At 49.7% G+C, this 26463-nt stretch overlaps 1 protein-coding gene across 1 annotated transcript in view; it reads right to left on the reverse strand.

The window, feature by feature from the left end:
* Window positions 1-20676, reverse strand: part of HS6ST2 (heparan sulfate 6-O-sulfotransferase 2) — a gene marked incomplete at its 5' end in the record, with an annotated part of 126522 nt that extends 105846 nt beyond the window's left edge. The window contains one exon of the mRNA XM_084269225.1: window positions 20165-20676. Within this exon, the coding sequence (XP_084125351.1) occupies window positions 20165-20676 (512 nt within the window). The remainder of the gene's footprint in view (window positions 1-20164) is intronic.
* Window positions 20677-26463: the final 5787 nt, after the last annotated feature.

The raw sequence follows: 26463 nt of genomic DNA on the forward strand, positions 1-26463 counted from the left end.
GAAAATTCAGCCAGCACAGCTGTGCAATCTGAAATGTGACTCAGTGGAGTTCGCGTCTTACTGCAGGCAATCACATTTATTATAATAAATAACTATAAATAAATAATGAGGTTGCTTAACAGGGACACGGGTAACCTGTCTAGACTATTGCAGAGGTGATGTACTCTGCACTGGAACATCCTCCAGATTTCAACAATAAGTCTTGATTAAAATTATATTTCAAAACCACCCACCTCAAACCCCAACAAAACCAGGGCAATGATTGCCCCTTTAAAAATACCAGTCCACTGCTCAGCACTGCTGGCATCTTTAGCTAGTAATACCTCGCTCTCCAGCAAGCCCACACTGCAGCAGACCCTTACAAAGATCAAGCCAACCCTCCAGCGTGCAGAATTTCCCATCATTTACTACCACATAAAACAAATTCTCCTGTTTGGAGCAGCAAATGACACCATCAACACAGCAGCCTACCCACACCTCGACAGCGACCATCACTCAGGTCTCAGGGCAGCGGTCTGTGGAGGGGCCAGCTCTCCTTCCCCTCCTCCAGCATCTCACTGCCTGCCTAATGGAGAATGCAATGGCCAAACTAATAGCTGGAACATGTGACCTTAATTAATTAGCAGGCCTAGTGGAAAGTGCTAACTCTGCATTGTCACTGCCTGCTTTCAAGGACCCTCTGCCTGCGTCAGCAGCACAGAGACGCTGGGTCCATTAACGTTTGCTCCAGGATGAGGACAGATGACGCAAGAGTGGCTTTAGCAACCTGGCACATGAGGGCGACTGCCTGAGATGAAGGAGTAACCTGCTGTGAATCGCTTCACAGTGAAGGTCTCTCTCCACAAACTCTTCCCGGACAACTCTGTGATGAGCTGTAGGAGAAAGCCACCAAGAACAAAGCTAAGGTCAACTGGGAAGGGAGAGCGAGCAGATGGCCGCCTGCCACCTCACCCATCAGCAAAATCATTTGCTTCAACTGCATCACAAAATATCTCTTCACTTCTTCCTCCCGCCATCTAGCCGCCTGCTCTCATCCATGAGCTGCATCCACTGAGGTTACAAAACCCATTTAACACATACTGGGGAACAGTTGGGAAGGCAAAACAGAAAAATCAGACCTTCCCCAGTGACTCTAACATCCTTGAGACAGCTGCCACAAGCAATACTCCCAGCTCCAGGAGTAACAGAACCCCCCCAAACACACACACAATGTCTTATTCTATCAAAATATCCCCCGCCCTCAGTGGGCCTGCAGTTACAATCAATTTCAGTAATAAAGTTTATCAATACTGGGCCACACTCTTCGGAAAAAGGCCTCCCTTTGTCCCCTAAGCTGTGCATCTGCCCTTGGGAGGAAAAACCCAGTGCTCTGGACTTCACATACAGAACTCTGCCAGGCTCTCCGCAGGGTCACCGTGAGGAGCTGGGTCAAAGCTTCGGCATGTACCTGGCCTGCGGAGCAGAACCAGGTTCACATGGGCACCGCTCCCTCAGCCAGGTCCCAACGTCTGCTGAAATTCTTGTGCATCACAGAGATGAAAAAAGCACAATCACAGCTGCTTGGCGAGATTTCCATTTTTATTCCCATATTAGGGAATGAAATATCTTGTCGTTTAGCAACTTAATTTCTGCTTTTTATAAAGTACTGATACTGCCTCTAAACCTTTAAGACATGTCCAGATGCTTGTGTTAAGCCTGGTTTAGATACCTATAATAAATAGCAAGATAAATCCCAGGAGAGCTGTGTTTCTTCCAGAGGACACAGCCTTACCAGCTTCAGCTCCTCCAGGACCACAGGCAGCCCTGCAATTTAAACTTAAATTCTCCCCAAATGTTCCAGTACTTTAAAAATTGTTTAATTTTGGGTTGTTTTTTTTAAGATCAAGTTCCTTCAGTATCCACCGCACGTCAGACTTACAACGCTAATCAAATTTCTCCAGGTAGAGATAGAGTTTATAAATTAATCCTGGGTAAAATAAATACATCAGCCAACCTTGGTACAAACATTCCTGCCTCTGATTAAGTTGGATTCCAGGCCTGTGCAGCATGCATTTCAAAAGGATACAGGGGCAGGAGAGATCCCCGCTCTTCTCCCCGCATGCAGCACAAGTGCATTTGCATCAATGTGACCTCAAAGCCACAATGCCTGGGCAGGTGGCAGGATGAGACTCCTGGTTACTGAGCAGAGCTGCCTCGCTGCTCCTTCACGCCTCCGTACCCACACGGCCAGACCCAGGTGCACGGCGGCGCAGGGGCGATGCTGCTGACGGCGGGGAGGAAGGTTTCGGCTGCAAACCCCCCAGTCTGAGTGCTGGGATGACTTGAGTCCTCAGCCCCACGCTGAGGGGTTCAGACCGTGCCCTCTGAGGCTCCTTGGATGCTCAGAGATATTTATAAATAAGTCCCCACAATAGGAGTTGTACTTTCCTGTTTTACGCTAACTACAGGCACCTATCAGAGGCGATCAATAGTAGTCTGTGCCATACCCTAAGAACCCTAAAATATTAAGTGCAGGAACCATCACAGACAAGACATTACAGCATTTATAACAGGCTGAATTCCTCTATCAAAAGCTATTTATACACTAACTCAGCAGAGCTGAAGTGGTCATCTGCTAGCAAAATTGGCTGGGTGGTTTAAACAGAACCCTGGGTGAGAAGTTGGCAAAAATACGAGGAGCTCTGCTGCCCAGTGTCAGGTGCAGCTCTACACTGGGCCAGCTCCCAGTGCGACCAGTGCAACGAAAACCCACAAAAGCTGCACCTACCCATTCACACATGGGGAATTTAAGGACAGCAGGGGACCTCAGCCCACTGGGAGGAAGAGATTTCTAATACTGAAATCATCTCAATTACACCCGTTTGGCTGGAGTGCTGGTGCCAGACTGACCACCTTGCCTTGCAAAGCCCATGGGCACAGAGGAGGGCACAGAGCTGTTCATCGGTCAAGGAGAGACCCCTCTCACCCACTCGGGAGCCAGAGGAACAATCCCAACCAGCCAAGGCAGCCCATACCTGCCGTGATGCCAACACTGACCTTCCTCCTCAGCTGTGCCATGGCATAAAGTCTTGATTAGTTGCCATCAATGCTCTACTTTATCATTCTTTAAAGAGAGAGCTGAAGTGTGCATTACATATCTGACAGGCTTCGCTTAAGCAGATGCCATTTGTTGTAGTCGGCACAGTTTAAATTGAGCTACGAAGTGCTTTCCTCATTAAACAAAAACACAGTGGTCCAAATCTCTGCCTTCAATTCCACAGTGAAATTCCCTCTCCTCCACCATGTAGATGATATGATCGCCAATTAAAAAGTGAAAGCAGAACGCAATGCAATAGTAAAGCAGTTAAACAGGGAAACAAGTCACGAGAGCAGGATGATGAGAGTCCATGGGAACAAGCATCATGAAAAAATTAGTCCTCTAAAAGCAACAGCAAAACACTACATAGGTACTAGATTTGATTTTAATAAAACGTTAGCAATGGTACATATGCTCAGTTGAGTTGCCAAGAGGAATTAGTTTAAAAGAAAAAAAAAGTTTAAAAAACACACTCAGAAAGCCATAATGCAGTTCTGGTTTATGTACTGCCACTCCTATACACTGCTGCACCACAGAATGCTTCAGCGATCACAAAACGCTCTCCCATCACCAGAATGAAGCCCAGCAAATTGCTAATGATAACAGTTAAAGCAAGATGTGGAAACCCAGTTCTGAAAATGAAGAGCATCCAAACCTGCCCGCTTGTTTAGCAGCCCCAGCCAGGCAGCCACGTGCTGGTCACAAGCTCGTCCTCCCAGCAGACTGCCCACAGAGCCAGGGCACATCCAGAACTACTGATTAGAAGTGTTTAAGGAGGATGCAGGGACATTTCTTTGTAAAGCTGGAGCACTTTGTAGGTATCACACTGGCTTTTAACCTCTTAGCCCATCATACGACACTAATGAACGTTGTAGTCCCAGCATTAACCATGTGGACAACATCTAGCACTGCGAAAGCCCCACTGCAATCACTCATGCTAACCAGACCCTGTTCTTCAACCAAGTTAAGGTGGAGCTGGTGTAGGGCAAAAATGATCTCCTTTCCAGGGAGACCACCCCTCCAGGGAATGGGGTTCTTCACTCAGCCAGCAGGATGAGCACTGTTGTCACTTAACAGGGATGAGTTGGGCCACAAAAGCATCACCCCTGCAAAGCCCACAGCACACGCAATGGGGAGCGTACAAACGTTGGCTGCCCAGCAGCCAGACCAGGCAGCACCAGAGACCAAGCCAAGATCAAACCTGGCAGCACCCCAGGACGCAGAAGACAAGACAGCACAGTCGCACCCCAAGTCACAGCATCTGCTTTGACATTTTCAATGCCCTTCAGATGCCTCCAAGGAGGAAGCCAAGGATGAGCTGCTGAAGGCACAACAGCAAATAGAAACTCCTTCCCTGGGTAGTTCGGACTCCTGGCAACCTTGCTGCTACACTGCAGCTCCTAGAAAACTAATTTCACTACAAATGTTAGCTCTTCTGAAAGCCTACCTTGTGCTGATGAATGACAGTAACAAGGGGATGTAACCAAAGGGAGTGAAAGGGTTACACAAGTTGTGTGTTACACAGGTTATCAACCAGTCAAATTTCTGGCCAGCTGGTGGGGGGGTCTGACCTGAATTAGCTAAGAAGTCCTTGATGTTTTACAAAGCTTTACTAGTAAACTCAGCTATTGATCCGGGCACTGACCCTTTCAAGCTTCCACAGACCTAGAATTTCAATATCTCCTCCAGGTATGAAGGGGGAACTTCAAACCAAGGCCAAGTCTTAACAATTCAAAATAATGTTCTTTTTAAAAGAGTGCTATTAAAATATCGACAGTGAAGCACATACAGGTATCCTGCAGGCATCTCTAGCACCAACCACCACAGAAACAAACATGCCCCAACAGCAGGGAGAACCGAGGAGCCCTGAGATGCCCAAATGCACGAGCTCGTCCTTTAATCCAAATTTTGTTCTAAGACAGACACACAAATTTTATGGGATTTACTGGCTCACCCTCTAAATCTCAAGTTTACACACTTCATTTTGACAGCCTCCACCCTGGGTTTAAAACCTGTGATACAGAGTGCTACAAGAGTCTGCAGATGAACTCCCTTTCAACCCATCAGCAAGGAAACACACGGCCCCGCGGGTCACAAAACCTCCGCTCGGCAAACAAAACCCAGCAAGACACAGGTCACTCCACTCAGAGGAGTAATTTCCACCCCAGGAGGCTGGAGAAGGTGCAAGACACGACAAATGGCTCTTGTTGGGTGGGACATGGGAAGGAGTGGACAACTGCAACAAGCTGGCAAATACTGGGGGGGAAACGTGGAATTCCGAAAGCTGCTGCTCGCAGGCTGTGGTGAAAGCAGGTGTCTGTACAGCTACACTAGAGTGTCTGTTGATGCTCCTGCTACGCAAAAGCTGCTCTGATGAGTAATTACAGCATTAAAGCCTCCTGTGCCTTCTTCATCCAACCTGCAGGAACACCAACAGCAAGGCGATGAGTCTTGAGGAGACCAGCTCTTTGCTGCCCCGGACCTCGTGCAGCTGCAGGAAGGAGAGACAGGCTTGCAGCGCTTGTGACTGTCCCACTCCAGCTCTACCAGCAGCTGCCTCCAGCAGGAAGGGAAACAAGCACCCCAATCCGCTGCCACCACCAACCTTCTGGGTTTTAATTAAGTGGAAATGAAACACCTGAAAACTCTATGGGGAAAAACTGCCTGCTGGTGTGCTGCTTACACCATGTCGTTCCTCCAGCATCAGTCTGTCCACTCCAAACTGCTTTCCTATCGTGCTGCCTCCTCTGGGAGGCTGGAGGAGCATCTCACAGGAAGGATGACCGGATTCCACAGTACGTGGCTTTGGAGGTTGGTGTTAAATTTGACACTGTAGCTCCAAAGTAATTGTGACTAACCACTAAATCACCATGTGTAATGGATTCCTCCAAACATTTATAGCCAGCAGTTCCATTATGCTCTAATCTGGAAAACATCTAAACGACTCTCCACAAAAATTAGAGGGGAACATAAACATCTTGATAAAAACAAGATTCCAGAGATACTCCACTTAACCACAGCGACTTCTGTAATATAATGTCTAGTGCAGCAACACCCATTACAGCACAGTCATTCACTGTTTGATTTTTAGACCCATGCTTCAGACATCAATCTAGAGAGCATCAGGTCTACGTGAAAGGTGAAACAATCAAGAACAAACCTCTAGGACAGTGTTGGGAGCTGCAAGGAGAAGTGAGTCGTAGCCAGGGAGCTGAGCAGCACCAGGAGGCTGCTAGGAGCTGGAAGGTTCCTCTCAATGCCACCAAACAATGTGTTCAGTGTTACCCTTGTGCTCCTAGATGCTCATCCCTGCACATCACTTGAATCAAAACCCCTCAGCCTATAGAAACAAAAACCTGTGCTGTAAGAGTGTCTGTTTTGTCTTGAGAGCTTCATCCTCTTCCTAAATCCATGATTTCCAAACTCTGAATGTCTGTGGATAACAGCCCTTGAGAGAGAAGAAACACCTTAAAGATCTGGACTGTTACCTCTGGTCTAGAAACCACCACCAGTTTGGTGGGGACCAGAGGCCTTTATGCAATCAAAGCCCACAATAAACACACTACAATTAGCTTAAGCATACACGAAGCAAAAGAGGGAAGTGTCACTGATTCATTCCGTTTTCCTGGAAAAGCCTGAGCTGTGGTTAAGTGGAAGATGAGTAGAAATTTTCCATTAGTGGAAAAAAAAAAAAAAAAGAAAAGCTTGTTTAAAGAGAGAAGGGGGGGGAAAAATCCCTCGGGTTAATGTTCAAGTAGAGCAACAATAAATTTTACCACAAAATCTCTGCTAGGCAGATACTCACCTTGCTCCCAGCACAAGGAGCAGTGGAGCTTGCAAAAAGGCTACTCTTGTTTAACACATAAACTGGGTAGAGAATAAAAACCAGTGAGAGAATCCAAACCTTCACACAGGGAAGGGAACAGCCAGCCTTTGGACAACCCTCCCAGCAATTCTTCCTCTGGTTCCCTGCCTGGGTTGGGCGGGGGGGACACGCAAGGAGGACAAGCAGGCTGCAAGGGAAGAGCTGCTGGGCTGTGTGCTGCAGGCGATGCGGCTGCTGCGGGTGACCCTGAAGAGCTCGATGGCACTTGCAGCCTGGAGAGATCTTAACTTACCCGGGCCAGGGACACAGGCTTCAGTCTAGACCAGGGACTTAAAACCACTTCACCACCACACCTTCCTGAGTTGTACTGTGCACTCCTACACCACAGCCAAGGATCAAAGCCAAGAGATGCAATAAGTGACTGCAGCACATCCCAGCCCTGGTACCTGCATTAAAGGAAAGGCTTTTGCCTTTGTTCTTAACAGAAAGGAATGTTTCATCTTAGCTGCTCAAGCAAAGATGAATGACAACTTATAAAATAAAAGGATGTTGTTCCACATGAGCTAAAAAGCCTGTATTCCACTTCCCCCCACCCTTCTCCAATCATCCCAAATTGACTACCACCAGCTAGCACGCTGCAGATTTTAGGGAGACTTACACAAGCACAGGTCATGCCCACAGGACACAACACACTTTTCAGCATCTGTAATTCCCACAACCCACTCCCAAAAGAAAGTGTCTCTCCCAAGTCCTGTAACAGAGCCCGATGCAAATGCCCATACAGAAAAAAAGGCAATGACTTCTGGCCACCCAGAACAGCAATCACAGCCTTCACACCATGTCCTAGATGCCCTTTCCCTTTCCATAGGAAATTAAGTTAGTTCTCTGATTAGCCACTTAGCCACACTGTAAATATGTGGCTCGAGACACGTAAGCCATCTGCAAACGCTCGTGTGTCTGATAACTTCTACCTGCTCTGGGTTTGGAGGGAGGAGGTGAGGTTTCCACCCCAAAGCTGTCCTCACTGAGGAAACAGGCTCTAGGTAAGCTGAGCATGCAAAGGTGAAAGTCGCAGGAAAGCAGGTCAGTGACACGCCTGCTGCCAAAAAGGAGCAACTTTCAACACTCAGATTTCATCTTGAGCATCCATCGCCAAGACACACCAGCTCTCAGGTTTAACCAGCCTACCCTCTGTTACCAGCTACAAGTACTGGGAGGTTCCAATATGTACTGTGAGATATTTAAATATCCTCGAAAAGAGCTTCTAATTACAGGAGTAAAGCAACCAAATTTCACTTCCCTGGACAGAACGTTATTATAAGACATCAAATTATTTTTCATTCCAGTAACACTAGAGTATGATAGGGCACTTCCTACCCACTACCCTTCTGTCAGTACAAGTGTTTACTGCAGGAAGCATTTCACCTTCACGACTTCAGATGACACCTGAGAAGCAGAAGCAAAACTGTCCTGCTAATTCCAGGAAAATAACATAACAGGATGGGAAGAGCAAAAGCAACCCTTCAGACAAGAAACAAAAGAGCCTTAGATTCCTTTAAAAAGCCTATATTTGCCCTTTCCAAAGCACAGTTAATTTAATACATGAGTTGTTGTCAGCCTTAAACCTCAATTTCCAGACCTCAGCTGTACCTGGGGGAGTGGCAGGACAGGCTGAGCACACGATCAAATCCCCAGCACGGCTGCTGAGCCAAGTGCAGCCCAGGCACGGAATCTGCTTATATATTTCACAAATAACTGGATCCTTCCATAATCCAGGCTCTGAGAAATTTTTATCTTGCCATGAGCTCAGCTGTTCTTAAGTCCTTTCTGTGGGCTGGGGTTTTTTTCCCCTTGTGCTGCCTGATACACTGACCAATTTTATTAAAGGGATTGGCTGACGGGAGGTCTGGATTCAGGGCAGATGGAGCTGGCCTTTTGGGTGCTGGTGGAAAAGAGGTCTAAAACTCCCTCCCCCCTCAACACCCTCCCACCAAACCTGCCCAGGAAAGGCCCCTATCCTTCCAGCCTTCCCCTGCAGAGGCCTGGCTGCTATACAGAGTCCAAAATAGCTCCTGCTTTTGGCTCTCCAGGTCCCTAACCCAAATCCAACACACAAGCCAGGACGGCCACTGTCACATGGATGCATCAACTCACCCACACTGCTCTCTAGCTCTTTGGGCCCAGTGACAAAGAACCTCAACTTTCACTTGTCTCAGCAGGTCTCTAGCCCCTCCACCCCTGCTCATCATGGTGCAGACACAGCTGCAGCACTGGCCAGCTCCAAGGTGTAGGAAAGAATTTCAGCAGGGAAACCTGGTGTTCCCAGCGAGAGCCAAGATGCATGAAATCCCAACTCCCCAGAGCTGGAAACTTCACCACCCCAGGACAAGGAAAGATGCTTGCACTGTTAGACAACCCCTATTGTGCAAAGTGCCTAGCAATGCATTTAAACCCTTTCAGTATATGCTTAAGCAATATATTTAAGTACTTTTGCTTGTTAAGAGTTCAGGCTTGACGATTTATCTTGTGTGCACCTTAAAGCTAGTGATGCACAACCTCCTCCCGATCCCTCCTCTGGCATCAGCACTGTTCTCAGTCACCTGCCTTCAGGCAAATGTCCCAATAAATACATTTTAAAAAAAATATTTCAAGCATATTTTTCCAAAAGCTGTATGGTACCAAACCTCAAGCCCAACACACCAAGCCACGCTCGCAGATGAGCATAATCACTCACACAGTTTGACCTTGCAAGCAACAAAAGAGCTCAGCAATCCCAATACAGGGCAGTGCTCACGCATTTCCCAAGCAGCATCTTCTGCTGACTGTCTCTCTAGCAAAACTGCAGCTTCTTCTTGCATGTGGTAGAATGTTGAATACACCACCACACACTGGGTGCTAAGAGCTCACAGAAGTATTCCTCCATCAGAACTCATCTCTGGCCATCACCCTCTTCAGCTGTTCCACATCACTGCTAGCCATCTCCAAACTCCAGCAGGTTTCACCAGCTGAACCTCAGTACTACCCCATAAATCTCCCTCTGTGAGGAAGTCACCTCTATCCAGAAGAATTCTGGGAGCGCTCGTACTCTAACCCAGAATGCTGCTGACACCCAGCATGGAAAGCGAGCCAGTAGCTCCCCAGGAGAAGCAGCTGTAGGTGCAACTACTCTTTTCATTTGTTTTCTCTACCTCTCCTCTGGAAACATGATGAAAAATGGCATTTGTGATTCTACTCTGCAAAATGCATCAGTTACATTCAAGAATAAGGGCTCACTTGGGGTCTGTCTGAGCTGCTTCAGAAGCAGGACTGGTTTAACTGGCTATACAGGGCAGATTTAGAAACTAACCATTCAAGAGATAGGAGGAGCTAACTGCAGGGTCTCTTCACCTTCTTCTGATGGTCCAGTCCTCTCCACTCTGAGCAGATGCTGCCTTGGCAGCACCCACTGCAACTAGACAGAGCAAAAGCTTAAAGCAGAGCTGCAACGCCTCATTCCTACTGACTTTGGTCAGGACATCTGGTGTCAGACACCCAGCGTCTCCTTGATAGATACCCAATGTCTCCTGTTGATCCCTTTCAAAGAGTAAAGTCAGAGAATGGTTCATCCATGAAAAGGGGTGAAAACTAGACCAAGCAAGAGCTCTGGTGTGAAAGCACCACGCGGTGTGACATCTCTGACCACCAGCTACGTGGTCAAAGAGCTTTCCTCTTCCCTTCCTGGGAAGGGAACGAACAACCACAGCCCCCCTGAGGACACCAGCACAGGGGGTACAGGGCAGGATGGAGTCACCTGCCAGTACAGTTTATATTTTAAAACTACAGCTTCCCCAAGTTCAAAATAAGCACTTAATATTTCCCATGTCTCTACCTAAGATTAGTCACATACAGGCAGCAGAGCTACTACACGCAGTCTGGGCACCAAATCCAACATCCTTTGTGTTTCGTACACAAAGAAACACATCCTGATGCAACGAGCTGAATTACAGACACGGCAGGGGCAGAGAGGAAGAGCACAGGCACAGTGCTGGACACAAGGCACATCCCAGGCATAATGTCCTGGCTTCTCAAATCCCACTCACATTTTAGTCACTGCTGTTATCTTATGCGGACCAGAGCCAAGATGACAGACCCCAGCAGCATCCCACTGCCAAAAAGCCAACCAATCGACCTTTAAGTCAGCTTTATTTGAAAGGCGGAACTCTACTCCGCATTTTATTGACCTGAAGTTATTGGAAATCACCAAAATAGTAAAAAGCCCCACAAACTTATTGAAGTTTCAGCTAAAGATGCACAGTTAGGAAAAGAGAAGATGTAACAGGGAGACCGTGCCAACACAAAAGCATTTCCTCCTACCCGTGATTGGCTTGGAGCACACGAGAACTGAAGGGGTTAAACCCTAACTTATGGCATTTATGGTTTTGTAAGTCACTCAGCTATCATCAGGCAGAGGTATCCTGTTGTGTCTGACATTTCCTTGAGCACTTTTGTCTTCTCCATGCTACCACAGTACTGATTAGGTCCAACACCCCCACAGAAAAACAAACAGCTCTGTGAAAGGCAGAAGTCATGCAGCTATCTTCCTCCCCATCCATGGCTGGGACATCAGTCCCAGGAAGAACAAAGCCTTCCGCTCTTTTGGGAGCATCACACAGATGCCTCCACCCACATCCAGCCCCACTGAAGTCCTCCATGGGCAACAAGTACTGTGGGAGAACAACTCCCGCAGCATCTTCCCTATCAAGAAGGGGTAGCTGCTGCCAAGCAAAACAAAACCAAAGGGAAAAAGTTAGTACCTGGTAGGTTTTGTTGGAGCAGGACACTAACACATTCCCAATATCTTTCTCTGAACCTGCAAGTCAAAAAACCCACCCCAAAAGCCACCTCAGAATGGCTTCAGATGGCTCCAGGGAGTTGCTTTCCCACAGTCAAACGGAAACACTCTCCCCTCAGTTACTCTGAAAAAGCAGCTCCCAAAAGCAGCTTCTCTGGCTTGGACCAGGCTAAGCATTGCTTTGCCAAACACAGGGGTTAGAGCAGTTCTTTACTCCCAACACAAGGATGCTTGGGAGAAAATAATCAGTTGCAGAGAGTGTTTCACTCACTTGATTTGGGTGTTTGCTGAAGGATCCCACAGTTCAAATAGCAGCTTGAATGAGAAGATTCCCACTGCTGGGAGCCTTGCAATGTTTTAATTACCCAACACAAAGCAGACTAAAGGAAGAACTGATCTTCCAGCTACTCGGACCTCTACGAGCATCAAAACTTCACAGTCCTTTTGATTACAAGAAATTAGGAGCATTTGCTACAAGGATCTCATGAGAGGCATTGTCATCTTCGTGCTTTTATGGAGATGTGCAAAATCATTTAATGCTGCAAGATTATCTCCCTTAGAGCTGCATATATCCAGTTGTATGACATCAAAAGTTTGGCTCCTTCAGAGATGGATAAGTGGCTGAGAACCAAAGAAGTAACACGACTTGAGTCTCACCCATAATGGGTCTTATGCTTTATATGTCTCTAAAGACTAATGGTTTTTCAGGACTAAATAAATGGAGATTTCACTCAAAGCTGTATAAGCGATATCTTAAATGGATTTTGTCTTTAAAAGCATGAACAGCTGAGGAAGAATGCTGGAGTCAGGGAAAAGAAAAAAGCTAATCCTAATTGACACTCATTCAAAAACATTATCTTGTTACACACGTATATATACGCTCCCCACCCAGAGATACCGAGTGGATGGGAACAGCAACTGCGAGCCAAGAGTTTACCAACAGACTTTTACGTCAACAAAAACACCCCATGGATGTTAAACACAGGTCCCACCCCGTGAAAAATGTATTGAAGGAATTATAAATTCACTGTTTACATCAGCAATAGGAATTTAAACACCAAAAAAATAGATTGCTTTGACTTCTTAGTCTCACATTAGCAAATGCAATTATCTTTCATTAATTTTACAGTGTTCACAGTAGAAATTAAATCATTTCTTCATGTCTGTTTAAGAAAAACTTTACTGTGTTAATTATTCATAAATACCAAAGTCTGCTACTTATTACTCATCACAAATGTGATTCATTTCAATAACGCCTGAATAATTCGGTGCTACCCTATTAGTCCCAGAACACGCTGTACTATTGCCAGCATCAGCAAATCAATCACAAACAATAATCCACGCTCGCTCTCCAGTGCCAGCTGCCGCGGGAAGAGGAGGAGGAGGAATGCAGGAGTGGCACTGCCTCCCCACTCCAGCATCCACGCTGGCTTCGTTCTCCCAGATAAAAGCGCTGTCCCCCCATCTCCTGTCCCGGCTTGGCTCTGCTTTCATCCGAGATGCTACCACTGCTCAGGTGAGCATCCCAGCCCTAAACTGGGAGCGGGAACCAGGCTCCCCAGGGAGGAAGGCTGGGGATGCTCCACTGCTTTGCCTCCCGGCAGATTTGCATCTGGGCAGGCAGCTGCCCAGCAATGGAATTAGCCGATTGAGAGAGGGCGGAGGGGGGGGACGGACACAAATTAATCCTCCCAAGTATGTAAGAAGCCTACAAGGGTAATTCCAAAAAAGGCCGAGAGTCACGAGTGCTGCTCAGCCACAGTAATCCCCGCAGAGCGAAGCACAGCCCAGGCGCCCCTGCCGCCGATCAGCGGTTAACGGAGGAATCACCCAGCTCCGCGCCCCGGCCGCCAGCTGCACCCGCCGGACACCCTGCCGAGGGGAACTGGGGACCGGGAAGTCTCTACATCAGTAAAACACACCTGAATCTGCCGGAGTTACAGATTTTTGTGCTGTTCCCTCAGCCATTTTAAAACAACGTACCTAGCTGCACAAAACCCTCCCAAAGTGGCACCAAATTGCAGGCACAGGGGGGTTGGTCCCCATAAACCAAGTCAGGACACCACTGGTACTCCGACACTTCTCTCCTCCCGGCACTCGGTGGTTGCTCACAGGGCACACACCGGGCACGCAGCCCCCCTGCCACATCCCAGCTGCACAGACCCCAAACCCGGCCGCACTGCAAGACCCACGTCCTCCCATAAAAATCCATTCCCGCATCCCGTTTTCAGCCACATCTTAATTATTCTGCTTTCCAGCAAGGTAGGCCAGCTAATTTGGGCCGATGCCGTACAGAAACGCTGCCTTCACTGCTACAGTTGTGGAGAAAGTAAATTAATGCAAAGGATTGCACACAGAGGCCTAATCCATTTGAGGTAAATCAATGCACTGCACATTTAAATTGCTCTGCTTTCCTTCAGAAAAGTACATTGAAGTGATTCATTAGGCACTGAACTGTTCGCAAGAAACAGACCAATTCTCTTAGGCATGCCAGTGCATCTCTGCTAGTTACATTTAAAAAGCAATCAAATCTACTAATAAGTCCTTTTTGCAGACATTTACATCAGTAGAGAACATGATTCCTGACAATTCCGATTAAATAAACGAGGGACAAATTAATCTCGGTTAATATGCCTCAGAACTGATGCTCAAGTTGTTAAACTTAAAAATCTGCCTTTTAATAAAAACAAATAACCTGCTGGTGATGCTTGACTTGCAAGCACCTCTGATAACTTCTAATAAAGGTTATAAAGTTATGAAGAGGAATCACAAGGCACAATCTGCCTCTATTTTAATACCGTCGATGTATGTATTTATAGTTTCATTTTAATATTTATAAATTCCCAGGAAAAATTAGCAGAAAGGCACCTTTTCAAGAAAAAATAATCACGTCTCAGTACAACAGCACCATGCCATGATGTTCATTTTCCTTCCCTCTTCTTTGAGGAGGACTAACTCTGGCAACAAATGCAATACACAGTGCCAGGAGGTCTTGCTCTACTGCAATCACTGCAATTTATGTTTGCGACAACGAGTATCTTCTCTCTGCCCACAAACAAGTTTCCAGAATTTAAAATAAAAGGCAGTAAGAAACACATACATTTAAATTCCTCAAAGTCAATTCGCACTTTATTAAAGATTTAGAGAAGAACAGAAGAGGACTAATATGGAAAATTATTTTTTAATCCCTTTAAGATTAAAAATCCTTTAAAAGGGTCCAAAGCTTTATCTGCAAAACCAGTGATATCAATTTAGAGAGCTTTGGACATCCTATAGTCCCGGCTCAAAACCCCCACGATCTTAAGCTTAAAACCAAGACCTTCGAGGTCAGTCCCTGGAACAGAAGCGGGTGAAGGATCCACTCGTACACACAGCAATGACCCTTTTCCCTCTGCAGGCCACCCCACTGCTTCCGATGCCCCAAAACCAGACCCACGTTGGGTGCCACCAGGTGCTGCCGCAGACACGCTGGCCTGTGTGAGGTGACACCCACCGCACGCCGTGTCCTGCGGCCGCAGCAGCACCTCACGGCAGCAAGTGGGGTCAGTAAGAGCTCTGCTGGCAGAGCAGCAGCACGGAGCCGCTGGGGCCTGGCAGCACCTCTGCAAACGCTCCATTTTTTAGTTTGGGGTTTTTCCGCTTTATAATCGTTGCAGAGTTTTTGCCGGGGAGTTTCAGCGACGTATTTCAAGGGCAGGCAGGCACCCTCCCAGAGCTCTGGCCAGGACCCAAGTCACAGCAGGTCACCCATCTGCTCTCTCACAGCCTCCAGCTCAGCCACATTGCCCCCTTCTTCCCCCCTCCCCAACACAGCAGCGCTCAGGGACACCATCCTTGGAAGTGGTGGCTGATCCATCAGCATCCAGATGTTTTTAATTCTCTACCTCCTGCTGAAGCTTTCATTATCAACCCTGAGCCTCAGGGTGCCACAGGACCCTACAGTATCTCTCCTGCATACCAGGGGTTTAGGGATGACTTTAGGGCCTTACCTATTGCCCAAATTCCACTGTGAGAGGTGGGACAGCAGAGCTCATCCATCTGCACAGCTCCGTACCACCCGTACTGTTTCAGCAGCTGCCACTAAGCAGGTCTCTCCCCAAGCAGCAAAACTCCCCAGGTGATTTTTCTCTCCCTGGCAGCATTACATGGGGGGTTTTTTTGCCCCCCTCCCCACAGAAGCAGCTTACTGGGAAAACCCTGGCGTGGGGCACAGCCTGCTCAGGCGGGATCTGAGCTTATGCCAGGGCTGATGGCAACGCTTGCCACAGCAAAGCCACCCTCCTCCCAAGGCTCTGCCAGCAGCCCGGCTTGTGAGGAGTTGGGCACACCACCAAGGACCACTGAGCAGATGAGACGAGCAGATTCAAATCCCACCACATTTCCAAGTGTGTGAGGATGAACCTGTTCAGCCCGAGGCATGGCACTGTCAACACTTCCAGTTTGCTTGGAAATGTTCTAATGTATCTTTTCTCTAAATTGTCCTAAAACACAACTTGGAGGAGTTTAATTAACATGCAAGGACAAGACAAGAACATCCTTGTACTGCCAGAGGCTTCTGTCCCACATCACAGCAGCACAGTGCCAGCATCAAGCCTCCCAAATGCCAGCAGGCACCATCCCTGGTCCTGGTCCAAGCTCATACCAGCAGTGTGACATTTCTTCCAATCTCTCAATGGAGAGCATCTCCTCAACACTGGCCAGGAGGGACACCAAACACAGCCTGACCTTCACATCTCTCACCCAACAAGGGTACAAAGCCATGACATCACTTAAGAACGTGGGTACCTCTATTTGCTCCCATGTCTCACTACATTTCCAGCCTAACTCCAACACTTTTTGTTTCTTGCAACAGTGCCATTGGATTTATTGCTATAGACAAGTTAGGTAGATACTTCCCATAATAATTAGCCCAAGCCAAGTGAAATCTCAGTTCTGTGATGCTCTCACACACAGTTACTTTGGATGCTGCCTCTGTTCAGCGTGCCAAGAGCTTTGAGGCTTCCACAATCAATCAAGTGACCCAAGTCAGTCACTCATGACTAGGAAAAGGCACATTTTTCCTTTCTCACCGCTGATGCCAAGGGGCTGAGACAACCCCCCCCTTTCTGCCACTGCCATCAGCCCATTCCACCAACCTCCCAAGCAGCAAATCCAGAGCACTCTCAAAGCATCAACTCTGCCTGCACCTTCCCGTTCCCTCTCCCAAGATTTCTGGATGCCGCAGTGGTGAGTGGCACTGGTGGAACAGGAGACAAGCAGGAATGAGGGTATACAGAACACACACCCTGAAAAAAACATTTAAAGTAAAATCCCACACCCAGAGATCCACATTTCTCTAGGGGAAGGAAGGACCAAAGGAGAAGGAGATTTTGGCTACTTAAGGAGCACAGGCCACCACTACACAGTGGTAGCAAGATCTGGAAATCTATATGCTCAGGCAGAAAGAGCACCACTGCATTAAAGACAAAACCAGAAATGGTATCACAACAGCCATCCTGAGTATTTGCATTGCTCCAATGCAGGAATCTGCCCTCCAAGCCTGCAATTCCCAAAGAAAGAGGCAAACTGGGATGGGATTATGCGCAGAGGCTGAATGCTGCAGGGTGATCCCATCAGATCCTATCAGGCTGATATCCTCAGCCAGCACTGAGCACGAAGATGTCCAGGACGTGGTATCCTCCAGACTAACAAAGGCTCAACTTTTAAAGGAAAGAAAAAGCACAGCCTGGCTCACCAGCAGGCTGACAGGGAGACTCCCCATGCCCCTCGAGGCAAACCCCTGCACAAAGTAATCACATGAAGGTGCCAACTAAAAAGGCTGGTGGAAGGAAGATGGCTCCTTTGGCTATTCCCAGACAAGGCCACACAGCCCAAAGATGTTTAACTAGGGGCTGCACAGTGCAGCTGCCAGGCAGAGGGTCTTACTCTTTAATCACCTTGATGATAGGTGTGGGAATTCCCACCCTTATCAAGGGGCACACCGGGGCTGGGCTGTTCCTTCTCTCCCCACCAGCACTAACCCAGCACACACCCCCAGGACAGTCAGGCTTTTCCCCAAAACCCCAGTACAGGGACAGGCAGGCTGGCCCAGCTCAGAGCCAGCAAGGCTCCTCTGCTCAGGCACCCTCATCCCTCTGGCTGCTCTGAAAGGAGCTAGTGCCTAGCTTAGCATGGGTTACTGGCACTAGCAATAGGTGCTCGTTAACTAGTTGCCAGCTGAACGTTGTTATGCTGAGAACACAAAATAAAAGACAAAGTATTACGGTGGCAGGAAGACTTGAAGGGACTATTGTTCATTTTAAACTACTTCCTTTCCTGTACTTTTAAACACTTAGGAGTTGCAGTCCAAATAATTGCTTGTCAAGGCATTATTTGTGAGACTAACTATATCTATTATGCAAGCTGTGTAATGAGGTTATTAAAAATGTAAGATAATTTTGAAGCCTTTGAGAGAGTAGACCTCTACCTAATGCAAAAGCATCACAGCTTCATTTTCATCCCTCGCTCCCAGTTCCAACCCCAATTCACAAGTCCTAGCAACCTCTCAGAAGTCAGCTACGACAGTAACACATGGTTTTCTAGACGAGGAACCATCGCTCTGATCTCCTGGGCAGGTAGACAAAATGCTTCTGCATTGACTCAGACACTCAGATCTGGTAATCCAACAAGGGAAAAAAGAAGAAATAAAGAAGTCAAACCAAAGGCAAAAGCAGCAAACAAAAAACTCATCTCTCAGAGTCCAGCCTTCCCTTCGGCCTGAGGTGGTGGGTTCAGGAGAACTATCCCCGTTTTCTGGAGAGCACCACTAACCCCAAGCACAGACAGACCCGGCTCTGGGCAAGGAAGGGAACCCGTGCCCACAGCTACAAGTCTGCAGGCCAGGGACATCTCTGGGGGAAGAGAAAGATCACTGGAAGCTGTTCAGCAAAAGAGAGCACACGTTATGCAATTTCCATTTCTGCTGACAAACAACATATTTATAGGACAGGTAAAATAAACCACGCAGCCTGCAAGGCTCAGCAGCCTGAAACTGGGAAGCTAATAGGCCCAGAGGACAAGGAATTGGTTCCCGACCGTTTGCAAATGGGATGTCACAAAAACGAGACAATTAAATTTTAAAGCAGTAGGGAAAACAAAAGAGCAGGAATCACAAAAGCCAAGTCTCATAAAGAGATGCTCCTCGGGTACAGGGAGATAATGACGCTAACCATTCTTCTACTAGATGGCAGTGTCGTGTCACACTACATAAAAGGAAATCTAGGAAGAAATTGCTTTCTATTTCAAGTGAATCTGTGCTTAGACTTGACTTCAGATAGCGTGATATATAACAGTACCCTCATTGTCAGGGGACCTGCCGTGAGTCCAGCAGCGCAATAGGAGCGATACTCTGGCTTCTCATGTCCCAGAGAAGCAACACAGAAAGACCCCAACCCCTGAGCTGCTCTGCGGCACCGCACAGCTGCGCCCACAGCCGCGGGCAAGCCGCTCCGCCTGTTCCAGCTGAAGGTATCCGAGGAGGCAGGTGCCTGCTGCTCAGGATCAGCCCGTGGGGCCTTTCAAGGGCAGGGGCAGCACCGAGGCAGCCCCCGAGCCATGGGCTGGGCAGGCTGGCAACTTGAAGGGACGGTGCCGGGATGACGAGCGCTGGCACCAGAACTCAAAGCACAAACACAAAACAAACAAGGTTGGGGCTGAAGGGCGAAGCAGCTACTCGCGAGGCGACATTCGGCCACGAGCAACCCTCCCTTCCCGAGGCTGCTGCGCGCACTCGCTCAGCTCCCGCGGAAACCAGGCGCAGCGGCGCGCCGGCTCCCCTGACACCGGCACCGGCCCCCGGCCCACCCGGGCAACTCGGGACCAGGGGGTGATCTTCCAGCGACGGAGAAGGCTCCGGCAGAGAGCTGGAGGAGCCTTGCTGCGGTGTAAGCCCCGGGAGGGCCGCCCCGGGGGTCCCCGAGCCGCGGGGCTGCCAGGCCTGTGCCTGTGACCCCCGCGCGCGACGCTGGCCGCTGCTGAGCACCGGGCTCTGCGCTCCCGGGCTCTCCCCGCCAGCAGATACAACCGCCATAGCCTGCGGGACACCGTTTGCAGCCCCCAGCTCGCAGCGGAGCGGGGCTCAGGTTTCGTTTGCTCCGCAGCGCTCAGCACGCCGCTCCCACCGCGGGCCGGTACGGCTCCCGGAGCCCTCGCTGCATGCCGGCGTGCAGCCTGCTCCGTGCTGGGGGGCTTAGTACCGAGAGAGCTCACAACCCAGCTCCCCCCATCCCGCCCCCGCCCCAGCATCCCCGCCACGACTGCGCCCAGCCGGGGTCCATCGCCCATCCCGCCGCCGCCGCACCGGCGCTCTGCCACCGCCCGCAGGCGGGCTGGGGAGGCTCGGGACGCACGGGCAGCCCCCCGGTGAAGGCCCGGTGTCCCCGCACGGGCTCACCTGGAGGGCCGGAGCCGAACCTCCTTCTTGCTGTCCACCACGGAGGGCACGCAGTTGGTGAGCTCGGTCCAGTCGGCGTGCAGCCCGCAGCTCCAGCCGGTGGAGAAGCGGGAGAAGAGCCAGGTCTCCCGCTTGCCGGGCCGGTGGCAGGTGCACTTCTTCTGCCCGGCGCGGCACTCGCAGGGCTGCTCCAGCTGGATGTTGCGGACCAGGTGCCGGCCGAAGGTGGTGCCGCCCGTCTTCTGGATGTGCAGGAAGACGATCAGGTCGTCCCCCTTGATGTTGAAGTCCACACGGCGCAGCAAATCGCCGGCAGAGAAATTGAAACGGGGAACGAAACGCGCCGGCGTCTCGTCCTCCGCTCGGTACGGGTCGGCGGCGGCGGCGGGGCTGAGGGCGCGTAGCCGCAGGAGCTGGCACTCGGTGCCCGGGCAGACGTACTGCAGCACGATCACGGCGAAGAGAAAGAGCATCACCAGCGCCAGCAGCACCTTGTGGGACCGGTCCTCCATCGTCGCCGGGAGCGCCGCGCATCGCCGCTCGCCCCTCACAGCCGCCGCCGCAGCAGCCGCCGCCACCGCGGGGGGCCGCCCCGGCCGCGCTCCGCCGCCATCGCCCCGCCGCCGCCGGCCCTTCCCGGCAGCCCCCGCGCCACCTCCCCTCGGTTCTGCCCCGCCTCCGCCCCGCCCCGGGCCGGCCCCGCCCCCGCCGCCGGGCCCCGCCCCCGCCGCGGCCTGGCCGGTGCTGCGCGCGTGGCGCTGCCGCCCTGCAGCGGCTCGGCGGCCGGGACCGGCACCAGCACCGGCACCGGGGGAGCGGCACCGGGGGAGCGGCGCCGCGCTCAGCGCTCCTGCCCCGCTGCCGGACCTCCGACGTGGGTTCCCGTCCCCCCGAGCTCCCCGCGGCCGCAGCGGCGCGGGGCGGGGGCGGCCCTGGAGCGGGGACGGTGCCGCCGCCGCCTCCGTCGCGCGCCCCGCGGTGCGCCCAGCTGCACGTGCTCCCCACCCACCGGGCGGGCAGGTTGAGGGGATCCTGACACCTCTGGCTGTCACCGTTGACACCCGCACACTGAACACCCGTCTGCCGGCGTCTGGGCAACCCCCGCGCGCACTGAGGGCTCCCGCTGCAGGTGTCACCCCCTCCCCAGGCCCATCTCACACAGTCACAGACTCGTAAGGGACCCCAGCAGCTCATCCAGACCAGCCCCTGCCAGAGCAGCATCACCCAGACTAGATCACCCAGGAACACATCCAGGAGGGTCTGAATGTCTCCAGAGAAGGAGACTCCCCAGCCTCTCTGAGCAGCCTGGCCCAGGGCTCCGTCTCCCTCACAGGGAGAAAGTTCCTCCTTAGTTCTGTCCTTCCGAGGAGAAGCAGCTGGGGCAGGACCTGGGGTCTGGCCACCCCAGTTTAACCAGTGTGCCTCTGCCGGGGAGGCTCAGCTGCAGAGGGGCCGCGTTCCACATTGCTCCTTCCCTCTCATTGATCCATGAATTCAGGGAGGGCTGGAAATGGCTGAGCTTCTCATCCCCGCCCCGGGGCAGGGAGCAGGAGCTCTCCTGCCCTGCACAGCTCCGCAGCTTTTGCCCGCCTGTTGCTTGTGATGCCTCCGTGTCTCTGCCAGGAGCTGAATTTTCTAATATGCACAGCAGACAGCAGGGAAAATCATTTGAAACCGCTCTCTCGGACCTTTATCCATCATAAAAAGAAAAGGGAAAAAAATGGCCTGCCTCCTTTCTCCTCCTCTCACGGTGCTCCTGCAATTCCCTTTAAATAATTTCACCAGGCACAGGGAGTGTTTGGAGGGGATGTCTTTATGGTTTTCATCCTTGAGCAACCTGTCCTGTCTTTCCCTTCTCTTTTATTTTCAGTTGTCTCTAATATTTTGAAAACATTTACACTCACAATAATAGGCAATTTTATCACAAAGATTCTAGGCATGAGAACTACTGAGTTAATTTGCTTCTGTTTATATCTGTCTCTCCAAAATGAATGGATTGCACCATTTAATGAAAACGCTGTGTTCTGAAATTCAAGCCTTAAAATTATAAAGATGTTTCTGTGCTTTATATCCATCACTCTCACACAGACGTTTATGTAGGAAAAAAAATACATTTGCCTCCAGCTTTATTTATTTTACATTATGAAATAACAAAGATGTGTTCTGGGTTAAAACCCATCCGGAATGCTAATACATGAGAATTAAAAAGAGGGACTAATGATGGCCTAATGTCTACGCTAAATTAATATATACTATAAAAGATATGATGCATACTGGGTTGGTATTCCCAGCAGAGCCATTATTTTGGAATGGGCTAAACAAACAATGATCATCCTTTCACTGATGAGTGATGGTCTCCAGTCTGCTGCCTTCTCACCCACAGTATGTAAATGATGCTCCCTAGCTTTGATCCAGGGACACAAAACATTTGCTTAGGCACTAAAGAAATGAAAATTGCCCCAAACAGATAAAAGTAGGACAGAACAAGAGCTGTTAAGGTTTTACAGCACAGGCAAGTTCTGACGGCTGGCGCGGCAGCTGGTTTAAGTTAAGAGGTCAAGCAAAAATGCTGAGCTCCTAGTAAGGCCAGTGAAAATAAACCTCTGCCTTCTTCCTGGCACGTGGTATCCCCACAACCCCCAAACACACGGATCCTGTTCCCACACAATCACCATTCTGCTCTGCTAAGACAGGGAATCACCCCTACCCCCTTGTGTGTGTGTGTGCATGGCCATGCCTGGATGAGCATGCTCCTCTCCCACCTATGAGCATCCTCTCCCACTGGCTGGTCCCCTTTGCCCCCACCCCATCTGCAGCTGCCCGCCCAGCGCTGCTTCCTGCAGCCCCTCCACTCCTGTCCTCTTCCTGCTGCTGCAGATGAGACAGCAGGGTCAAGCTGAGCTGGTGCAGGATCTCATCTTGGGCTGAATCCCCTTTATTTACCCACAGAAACGTTCAGAAAGGAGGGGAAGAGGGTGGAAATCTGTGTGCAAAGGCACCAGGTATTTGCCCAGAGACAGATCGATACACCACCTCGCGCCTCAGGCCCTGCATCGATCTGTGCAGCTTCAGGGAACTCCTGGTAGCTCTTCGTGCAGGACTGAGCATCACACCCCTGTCTATCCTCTGAAGACCTTTGTTTCCGCAGCATCTGAACTTCACCTCCAGAGTTGGCTGGCAAACAGTGGCCCTAAGAAAAAGAACCATCAGCTTTGAGGTAAGCAGGCTATCAGTGTGTAAAACGGCTTTATTAGGAGTTAATGTGCCCAGCTTATGGAAAGGATTGAGGTTTCACATCAGTTCAACCAGAGTAGCTCCCAGCAGAGGCAGGGGCGTAGGCAGCTGTGAACCCCCCTGGGCTGAGAGGCAGGACTGGGCTGGGGTAACCCCCACTGCTGGGGCACCCACAGCTGCTGGGAGTTGTGATCTTTTTCAAATCAGAGGGGAAACTATATTTGCACAATTACAGTAACTTGATTAAAAGAAATGCAAACGAGCTATTAACTTTGCTTTGCTAAATATCCTTGTAATGTGATTCTTCTGACAGAACCTGTGCAGGGAGGGGGAGAAGACAAATGAAATAACTACAGAAAAGCCTCCTGTGTCATGAAAACAGCGTATTTACTAAAATAACACACACAAGCATCACCAGCCCAACTGCTGCAGCCTTCTTCTATGGAATTGTCTCTCTCAGCTGGAGTGTCTGATGGCCAAACAGGTTTGTGGCCGGGGCATCCAAAACCACTCTTCCCATGATGGGTCTTCAAAGGGATGGAGCAGATGCTCCAGCCTCGTCCTCCACTGCCCCAGAAGGCCCTCTCCCCCCAGCCACTTCTGTAAGACTTGTGCAAACCCAGTACTTTGATAGCTTTGCTTCTTTGTTGAGACTGGGTAAAGCTGGATTATGGAGTCAAAAGATACCTGGGGGAGAGACAGCATGAAGACACCACCCTGTTCCCTGAGGAAACAGGGCTTAGAAAGAGTGGAAAAGCACAGACCAATGAGGTGGTCATCCCACGGGAGGAGAAGCAGGGCCCAGAGAAAGGAAACGGCCAGCAAAGGACCAAAGAAATACCATGATGGGAGAGGGGCAGAAGCTCTGCTAGCACCCTGCAGAATGAGGCCCTTATCTAGAACAAGGGTATGCAAATGAGCGAAGGCACGGAGCAGCAGGGTGATGAGTAAAACTAATTAGAAAATGAGGCTTGATTATTCATGGACTTGACATATCAGAGAGCAGCTAATCAAAGGAATAATACAAGATTGCATATTCTTTGTAATGTGAGCATCAAAGCCTTGCTGCTTGTCACGATGACATCACCACCCTAAATCCACACACACTGATGCCAGTGTAACGTTTCACTCTGGATCCTGTGATGGGCCTTGGAGCACCTGAGTTATCCAAAGCCACTGCTGATTGTTCCAGCTATTGAACTGATCTAGCAGTTATCTCTACTGATAAATCTTTCCTTCCTGAATACAAACATTGCCCCAAACTCCTCAGGTGTGTGGGAAACTGGGCAGCCTTTAAAAGCTTGAGGTGAAGACCTGGAAATGCAAGAGACTCACCTTGGAAGATAATTACAATTGTCAGATAATCCCTTACAGTTCCATTTTTCTGCTGGCTGATGGCTGAATACACTTTGTAGAGGTCACATATGGGAAGGTGGACTTGGTGGGAGGGATTCACACAGTTTTTACTGGGTGCAGGAACTTTCAGAAGTACCTCCTTCCCAACAGTGGTGTCAGGACCCATCCTGGCTGTCCCTTGCAGCAGATCTTGCATTTTCCACATCGGTTGGAGCCAGACAAAAGGCAGGCTGGCTTTCAAGTTACAAGGTATTGGAAGTATTTCCATTTCACACATAGATCTCAGCCCTGTGAAAGGGTTTGTAGGAGGACCTGATGTGGGGCTGGCATCTGGACATGCACCAAGCTCCTGGGCAACGGTCAGAGAGTGAATAAAGGATACTGCCCCATCACCACTGATTCTTAACCCAGTGTGAAATTGGCTGAGAAAGTGCTGAAACATCAAATTCCCTTTTGATGAGGACGGCCTGGGACAACTCCAGGGAACAGAATCCATGGGGATGAAAGGGCGCTTTCAAGTATGCCTCTGAGTCAGTGGGAAAAGTGAGACGTTGGACGGCTCCTGCCACTGTTTGCTTGTCTGAATAATTACAGTGATGGGTATATTAATACCATCTGGTGTTGGAGCCAAAGAGCAACCAGGCATTGAAAGAGATTACTGGCGAGGTGTGCGAATCACCCTTTGGAGGTGCTTAGGAGCAGATTAGGAGGAATTAGAAGGGGTGTGAGCCAGCAAAGCCTGGGGGCTGCAGCCCATATGGTCCAAGGGACATTCTGTGCCCACTTCCAAGATATATAATGCAAACCTGGTGTATCTGACCTACTTTAGAACAAAACCTGCAGCATTTACCTGATTAAGGTAGGTAAGAGACTAACTCAGACAATGTGGAGTGGTTTTCAGCAGTGGCTTCATGCTGCAGAGAAAGGCTGTTGGTTGCATCTTCCTACAGCCCTGAAAGGAGCAGTGGGGAAAGGCAGAATATTACCTAATGCTATCTCAATACATAGTCCCATGTGGAATAAATAGTAGGATTTGGTCCAAAGGTATTCAGGAAATTGGAAAGGTAAAATCTGCCCTTCACAGTGAAATTACTCCAGTTTAATTACACTGGTTTTGAAAGAGATTTAGTTAAACTGGTACCACCCTTTTGCCTGGACACTCTTCAATCCTGAAGCAGTTAATATCGATTTAACTTAATTTGGTGTCATTCTGTGCACAGACTGCATCCCAGATCCTATATAAATATTTGCTTATTGAAATTGATGCTGAATCCAGGCAATACAATCTTGGAGGATTTACCTGTGTGAGAGGGGACCAGGTACAGGAGCTTAAAAGAAACCCCAAATCACAGGAAGAGGTCTTAAATTTCCACAGATGAGTTCATGCAATTACCTAATTTGTAAAATGAATGGTAGAATAAATGAAGGAGAAGCAGAAGGAACCCCAAGCATCACCAAATAGTAACAAAACGGGAGGTTTCAGGGCAGCTTCTTGCTGGAGCCTCCGGGCAGGGCTGGTGAATCTTCAGGGAGTGATCTTGCAATCCAGCGAAACAAAGGAACGCTCCTTTCACAGGGAGAGTTTTGCAAAAGCAGATTTACCAGGGATGGCAAATAAATAATTCACAGCTTCTGAAGATGTGAGGATAAATTTTCTTCCCTCTGTTTCAAATCGAGCTCTGCCAGCTGCGGGCGGCCGAGGGCAAACA

Source organism: Gallinula chloropus (genome assembly GCF_964237585.1).
Source record: "Gallinula chloropus genome assembly, chromosome: 11".
Classification (NCBI taxonomy): Eukaryota; Metazoa; Chordata; class Aves; order Gruiformes; family Rallidae; genus Gallinula; species Gallinula chloropus.